At 43.5% G+C, this 8,466-nt stretch overlaps 1 protein-coding gene across 1 annotated transcript; it reads right to left on the bottom strand.

Annotated features, from left to right (window-relative positions):
* Positions 1 to 212: 212 nt before the first annotated feature.
* Positions 213 to 1,984, bottom strand: LOC129707910 (galactoside alpha-(1,2)-fucosyltransferase 2-like). The gene has a single exon (XM_055653369.1). The coding sequence runs from the start codon at positions 1,691 to 1,693 to the stop codon at positions 572 to 574; it is 1,122 nt and encodes a 373-aa protein (XP_055509344.1). The 5' UTR covers positions 1,694 to 1,984; the 3' UTR covers positions 213 to 571.
* Between the last annotated feature and the right edge of the window lie 6,482 nt (positions 1,985 to 8,466).

Here is an 8,466-nt window from a genome sequence, read left to right on the forward strand (position 1 = left end):
GGGAAGTCCAGAACAAGGGGTCACAGTTTAAGGATAAGAGGGAAGTCTTTTAGGACCGAGATGTGAAAATCATTTTTTACACAGAGAGCGGTGAATCTGGAATTCTCTGCCACAGAAGGTAGTTGAGGCCACAGTTCATTGGCTAGATTTAAGAGGGAGTTAGATGTGGCCCTTGTGGCTAAAGGGATCAGGGGGTATGAAGAGAAGGCAGGTACGGGATATTGATTTGGATGATCAGTCATGATCATATTGAATGGCGGTGCAGGCTCGAAGGGCCGAATGGCCTACTCCTGCACCTATTTTCTATGTTTCTATGTTTCTATTATTACTTCGCAGCTGAATGAGAAATTAGGAGCTAAACAGAGAAGATGTAAACAGTAAATTTAAAAAATAGAAAGATTACATAGTGCAAATTGATATATATTTGATATAACTTAATGGATTGACTGGTGGACTCAAGAATGCTATAATGGGAGAACTGGGGAGGAGAGGCATGAAATTCTTGCTTTATTTTTAATCTTGACTGTTCTCTGGATGAAACTCTAGAGTACATCCAAGATGCCATAAATTGTTATGGTATTTTGACCAGAAGAGGTGAAAGATCAGCAGCAATTCCAATCCATTCCGGCAGAAAGAATGCCTCATACTTAAACACCTTTAAGAAAGGTGAATTTGGCAAAGTAAAGTTTGAAAGGTAGATAACCTCCCCACCAGCAAGGTAAGCAGCCCAGAATCCAAACGTACCAACGGTCATTATGGTGTGGTTGCAGTGAGCAAGAATGGCAAAGTCTCTCTGCGGCTTTGCTTCATTCCCATCTCCTGAGAAATAGACATCCCCTTTAGAGGCATCTATATTCTTCCGACACCATTTGATTCCATTGCTTACCACTATGAATAAAGCATTCTTATGTTTATTCCTGAAGTAGGACATGGCTTGTTCCAAGTAGCTCTTATCTCCAATCACACCTTTCCACACGTGGGGCATTACATGCACGTAATCTCCTCTTCGAACATGAACACCAATGTACGTAACATTTTGGCGTTGTGCTGCTATGTTCCATAAATACAAGTTGGCTTCCTTTGCAATTAACTCATGAAAAGAAAATTCACGCGTGATTTCTTCACGGATGTGGTGGTAGAAAGTCCAAGAAGCTGGGTATCCTGAGAATTTTATATAATCTCCTGAGATTTTTTTATGCTTTTCTTCCATCCAGTCAGAAAGTTGGTAGTTTTTCCAAGGAATCTTGTCCGCAATCTCTTGTGTGAGAGTGGGGAGTGTGATCTTGAAGTTCTGAGACAGATAATTGGCCATTGTTGGGATAATGTAGGCTTGCTTTCTGTTTAATCTGGCTAAAGCAAATAATGTTGCATATTGCCCCATCTGATTGCCAAACCTCCCTATTGGGGAGATTGTCCACATGCCTTTAGAAGATCTGATGGCTTTGAGTACCTCATAGTCTTCATTCTGGACACAGTTTGAATCTTTAATGGTGGTCTTCACGATGGCCATATTTTCCAACTGTTTGGAAAGATTCCTTCCCAATATTATTGACATGTTGTTTTCTCGATAAAAGGCCCTGGGACAAAATATATATACAGTGCACAGTGAAAAGACTGACACGAGAAGCAATTTTAGAAAGCATCGTGGCTTGGAATTGAATGAATTTGTGCAAGTGAGTGCGAAGTTGGCCATCTTTGCAATCTTACTGATATTGATCTGCTTTGGCTCTCAGTTCAAATGAAACTTCCATCAAAGTCCTAAAAGGGAAGAAAGAAAGTACATAAATGTTTTGCAAAATGTTGCTCAATTCTGACTGCACAACTCCCGAAGCAGCAGGTGGGCTTTGCTGGTGCCAGAGTAAAAACCACAATAACTGTCCATCAGAAAACTTGCGTTTCCGGTCTAGCAAGGAATTCAGTTGTTGAACTGTCCACAACAGATGGAGATCACGGTTGGATGATCAGCCATGATGACTGAGTTGGATGATCAACCATGATCACATTGAATGGCGGTGCAGGCTCCTAGGGCCGAATGGCCTACTCCTGCACCTAATTTCTATGTTTCTATGTTTCTATGTTTCAACCACAGGGTTGGAAACAACTTATTTTCACTTCTCATTGATTCAGATTTTTAACAGGAGTCTGTATCCCAGCTAGCCAAGTGATTTTGAATTGGGCACAAAGGCCTTCTCTTGGGGTCCATTCCATTGAACTAATCGAGAAGCAAATGTTTGAACGGTGGAAACCTTCTTTGCAAATGAGTATCTGTTCCCCATTACAAACTCTTCATTTAGCCACGCAGGAATGAGAGGAAGACATTCTGAAGTTCAAGAATGTTCTCTTATTGAATGAGATTAGGTTTTCACACAGAGAGTTGTAAGTCTGTGGAATTTCCTGCCTCAGAGGGCGGTGGAGGCCGGTTCTCTGGGTACTTTCAAGAGAGAGCTAGATAGGGCTCTTAAAGATAGTGGAGTCAGGGGATATGGGGAGAAGGTAGGAATGGGGTACTGATTGGGGATGATCAGCCATGATCACATTGAATGGCAGTGCTGGCTCGAAGGGCCGAATGGCTTACTCCTGCACCTATTGTCTATTGTCTATAACCTGTGCCAAAACCCCAATCCACCTAATTCAGCTCTACATCCTTAGCCTTATATTTGGCCAGCAAAAATATATCATTTTTTAAATCAAAGTATTAAGTGAGCTGGCAGGTTCGGTGATAGAGAGGGTTAATATTCTACCAACCCTTACTTTGGAGAAATGTTTCTTAACTTTTCCCCTGAAATGTCTGGGATTAGTCTTCCCATTTATCCAAGGAATTTCTTCTTATGACTATCTTTCTTAACCCATCACTTTATGATTTAATCTTTACTATTCTTGGAAACTAAAGCCCGGTTTATCATATAACCCTTGGAGTTAATCCCTAGCAGCATTCTAGTTAAACTACAGTACATTCTATTCAAAATCAACGTTCTTTCCGTTGTGTTCACAGGGAATAATATTCCTTCACTTTTGATTCCAGCCCTGGGTTAGAAATACTGACCTCTATAAGATCACCCCTCACCTTCCTGCACTAAATAAAGTGCTAGCCTGACCTACTTCTCCCTATAACTCAGGCCCTCAAGTCCTGGCAACATCCTCATGAATCTTCTCTGCACTCTTTCCCAGGATGCAGAAGGAATGGTAGGTGAGTAATGCCCCTGTCCCACTTAGGAAACCTGAACAGACACCTCTGGAGACTTTGCGCCCCACCCAAGGTTTCCGTGCGGTTCCCGGAGGTTGCAGGTGGTTGCCGGAGGTTGCAGGTAGTGGAAGCAGGTAGGGAGACTGACAAAAACCTCTGGGGACCGCACGGAAACCTTGGGTGGGGCGCAAAGTCTCCAGAGGTTTCTGTTCAGGTTTCCTAAGTGGGGCGGGGGCTTAAGTAGCACGGAGGGGGAAACTCACACAGGCCGGCCAGAGATTAGAACCAACTCACGCCCATGGGAGCCTCTCTGTCAGCAAAGCCCAGACTGGTGCGATGAGTTTGGATTAGACACACCCAATTTTTTTTTCTGTCAGTAACACTCTCACAGGGTGACCAAAACTGAACACAATACTCCAAATGTAGCCCCACCAACGTCTTGTACAATGATAACTTATCATTTCAACTTCTATAGTCAATACTCTGACTGATGAAGGCCAATATGTCGGAAGCCTTCTTCACCACCCCATCTACCTGTGACACTGCTTTCAAGGAACTATGTACCTGTACTCCTAGTTCCCTCTGCTCTACAACACTCCCCAGAACTCTGCCATTATGTTTCACTCTTCCTCTTATCTTTTATCTCCTTTTCTCCTCTAGCCTTTGTCACTCAATCCTTCAATCTTCCAATCAAACCCCCTCACCTGCATTCACCTATCCCTTGCCAGGCTTTGCCCATCCCCATCTCTCTGATACAGCTTTCTCCCCCCTACTACCATCAGTCTGGAAAAGATTCCTGACCCAAAACGTCGCCTGCCCATTCCCTCCACAGATACTGCCTGCTGAGTTACTCCCGCACTTTGCATTTTGCACAAGATTCCAGCATCTGCAGTTCCTTATGTCTCCCAAAAAAACATCCATAGCTAGTTTAAAAGGAAAAAAAAAAAATACCTTGCCTCAGGAAAGATCCTTCTGCTGTCTCCGAAATAAAAGTGCAGCCAAGGCAACACAACACAAGCTGAAGGTCATCCTGCTAGAAGTGTAACAGTGAACACAATGCCTTCTTATATCCTCACCAAGGTGCTTATGGGCAGTGGGTTGCAGTGACCGCACAGGCATTGATGCAGTGACTGTTCAACAAGCATTAATGATTTAGTAAAAAAAACTTTCCAATCTGACGGAATTATATAAGATTATGAGATGGGTACTGACGTTCAAAACCTTTTTTCCCATGGCAACGATTCCCATGTTAATTATCGCCTTCCATCACAGTGAGGAATGTTGACTCCACTGTGGCGGATGTTTATGTTACATTTTATTTTATGTGTGTAGTGTGTTCTTTTCATTTAGTATGGCTATATGGTAACTCAAATGTCACAGTAACTTAGTTGGTTAAGTGACAATAAACGCAAACTTGAACTTGAACTTAATACATAGTTTTAAGGTGTGACGAAGGAGTTTGAAAGGGGATATGAGAGGTGAGTTTTTGTTTGCAGTGAGAGGGGGTAGGTGCCCGGAACGTGCTGCCAGAAGATATGGTGGAGGCAGATACTTTTACGACATCTAAGACACATTTAGATGGAGACTTTTATTAGTTTAGAGATAGTGCGGACTCGGGCCCTTCAACCCACCAAGTCCACACCGACCAGCAATCCCTAACACTATCCTACACACACTAGAGACAAGTTAAAATTTTACCAAGCCAATTAGCCTGCAAACCTGTATGTCTTTGGAGTGTGGGAGGACCCCACACAGGAGAAAATCCACGCAGGCCATGGGGAAAACGTACAAACTCCTTAGAGACAGCACCCTTAGTCAGGATCAAACTCGGGTCACTGGCTCTGTAAGGCAGCGACTCGACTGCTACGCCGCCATGCTGCCTTGAAAAGGCAAGCCATATAAATGTACCATCCTAATGCAGGCAAATGGGACCAGTGTAGATGGGCAAAAAGGTTGGCATGGATGTGGTGTGCTGTACAACTCCGTGGCTCTAAGACTCTGTCAACGTGAGAGATGTTCAGGGTTGAGAAGTCCCTTAAAACCTGCCAATGTTACAGCAGTCAAAGGGATTTGCACATTTGTGTTTCTGGGTATGTTAAATATCATTGGTTGAATCAAATCGAAAGATTTCTGGCTACTTTTGAATGAGTGAACACCTTCACACCTGGCAGTGTTCCCCTCAGCATTCATATACATTGCTGCTCTGTTCCATTGCACAGAGCTTTCCTGAGTTCATGATGCTCCTGAACACAATGTAGGATTAAATCATTCCTCCCAAAACTAGCCACCCAGCTGCAAAAACCCACCTTCTGCCTTTTCATCCCTGGTCTTAGTCTAACCATCTACTTATCGAAAAATGTAGTCAAAATCTTTTGTATTAATCTATTACCTGCCAGACTTTGTCCTGTCTTCCAGCTTTCGTGCCTCCCCCCCCCCCACAAACAGTCTGAATAAGGGTCCAAACCTGAAACATCACCTTTCACGTTCTCCAGATATGCGGCCTGACCCACTGAGTTACTCCAGCACCTTGTGTCTTCTTCTGCAAAATAAAAACCTACTGGATCCTATGCATTTAAACAAGTCAGCATGTGTGGCGGGGACTGGCAGGAGTCCAGACAAAAACTAGCCGGACACAGGTTGTATGCTCTAGATGTGTTTATTCTTCTGCATACAGCTCCATACTCCTCAGCTGTCACGGACGTTGCCCGGCCTTATAAAGTAATAACCTTCTATTTCACTAGCTGGTTCCACTCCATCACCCTGCAAAACAGAAACCGCCTGTTGAATGTGGTCAAGGTCTGCTCAAAAATCATTGAGCAGCCCGTCCGAACTCTCACTGCCCTATGCGACCAACAGTCTGTAAAGTTAACACGCAGGATTCTTCAGGACCCCTCTCACATCCTGTTTCCTGAGTTTGAGTGGCTCCTCTCAGGACGCAGACTCCGCTGTCCGGGTTGCCGGACACAGAGGAGGAAGCAACCTTCATCCCCAGGGCTGTCCAGCTTTTTAATGCTGATCACTGACTCATGAACATATGAAATGAAATAACCTTCTATATGCACTTTTTAATTGAAGCACTTAGGAAGCACTTAAAAACTATTGCTATGTGTTGAATGTTGATGTGCGGTGTGTGTTGTGTGATTGTGCAGTGTGTCTGTGAAATGCGTGTGCTGGTTGATTGTGCAGTATGCGTGCTGCTTATGTTTGTTGATTGACGAATAAAGTGTTTTGAATTGAATTGAATTAAATTATTCAAACAAGAGGACATGACTTCAGAATTAAGGGACAGAAGTTTAGGGGTAATATGAGGGGGAACTTCTTTACGCAGAGAGTGGTGGCGGTGTGGAATGAGCTCCCAGTGGAAGTGGTGGAGGCAGGTTCATTGGTATCATTTAAAAATAAATTGGATAGGCATATGGATGAGAAGGGAATAGAGGGTTATGGTACGAGTGCAGGCAGGTGGGACTAAGGGGAAAAAAATTTGTTCGGCATGGACTTGTAGGGCCGAGATGGTCTGTTTCCGTGCTGTAATTGTTATATGGTTAATAACTCATATAACAACTCCGTGACTCGCGCCTCCCCCACCAAGACGCCGCCCTCTAGAGCCGATGGTTTGTCGTGACCTTGGGTAGCTATCAGGTGCCGCCCCACATGAGCTATTGGACATCAGGACAGAACATCAATGACAAAGATGGGATGCAAGCAGAAGCCTCCACGTGGCGCATACCGGGCAATGCTGACGACAGAAACTGCACCGCAGTGACTGACTGAAGTCACCAATTCTGCAACCACCGCCCGTCAACCGTCACTGACCGACCGGAAAGACGTGATATAGAAGATGGCCAGACACAAGGAAGAAGAATGACAATGATTATAGGCTTCTGTGGAACTTTAAAAAACATTTCATTCATAGTTTTAACATTACTGTCACCCTTCATTTACCACATTTCTTTCCTCTCTGCCCAGTAAAAGCTTTTGGGATGCTGAACTTTCTCACTCCCCTCAATTATCTCGGAAATAGGTGATTTTGTTTAGGTTGAGGTTGGTAAACGTGGTAGACGTTGGTACCTTTGACCTCGTGGGTTTCGTCCGGATGCTCTGGTTTCCACCCACACCTCAAAGACGCGTGTGTGTGTGTGTAGGTCAATTGGCCCTCTAAATTGTCCCTGGTGTACAGGGAGTGGATGGGAAAGTGGGATAACAAAACTAGTGTTTGATGGTCAGCATGGACTCAATGGGCCAAAGGGTTCATTTTCATGCTGTATCGTTAAACTAAATCTAAACTAACTTGCGTGATTTTGGGATGTAGGAGGAAACCCACGTGGTCACAGCGAGAATGTGTAATCTCTACACAGGCAGTACAAGAGGTTGGGATTGAATCCATGCCGCTGCAATATGAGGCTGTGAGCTGCCTCACAGTACTGGGAACCTTATTGCAAAGAATGGCAAAAGGTTCTTCCATTGGCCCTTTGCCTGATTGAGATCCCTAGTTTTTCCTGGATTTCAATAAAACTGGCGGCTGAAAAATGATTGTCTATTTCTGAACCACAGCACTTTGGAGAGCACCTGCTCCAAATTAATAGCCAACATTCAATGAGTTTCTTTTAATCACCTTTTGTTGCCAAGTGCATGTCAGATTTTGTTTTATGAATGTGAATGTTAACCTAGCAAATAGTTCCCAACAGAAACAGCGAATAATAACCAGGAACTTTCTTTATTTAGTCATTGCAATTCTATCAGTACGGTTAGAGTTTGAGAAGTAGAGATAGAAGACATAGAAAATGGGTGCAGGAGGAGGCCATTCGGCCCTTCAAGCCAGCACCGCAGATGAAAGAACGAGGGAGAGAGAATGAAATCAGAAATGAGAGGGAGGGAAATAGACCAGGAAGAGAGAATGAAATCGACTAGTGTGAGAGAGATGGGATGGTGATGGTAATATTAATAAAAGATAATTGCTGGGAAAGGGTTGATAAATTGGATGCATAGATGAACCAAACTGTGCAAGAATACTGAGGTAGAGATGCAAGCAGGTGAAAGAAATCGAGTTTAAGTAGAGAGGAAAGCAAGTGAGAAATAAAGACAGCATTGAAATGAAGGAAGAGGGAGAGATAACCAAGTCAAGTCAAGTTTATTCGTCACATACACATACGAGATGTGCAGTGAAATGAAAAGTGGCAATGCTTGCGGATTGTGTAAAAAAACTACAAACAGAATGGAACAGAATCACATATTCACATATTACATATTTGTGGGAGGAAAAAAAGAAAAAACAGCAATTTTAA

The sequence above is a fragment of the Leucoraja erinacea genome, chromosome 22 (assembly GCF_028641065.1).
Source record: "Leucoraja erinacea ecotype New England chromosome 22, Leri_hhj_1, whole genome shotgun sequence".
Classification (NCBI taxonomy): domain Eukaryota; kingdom Metazoa; phylum Chordata; class Chondrichthyes; order Rajiformes; family Rajidae; genus Leucoraja; species Leucoraja erinaceus.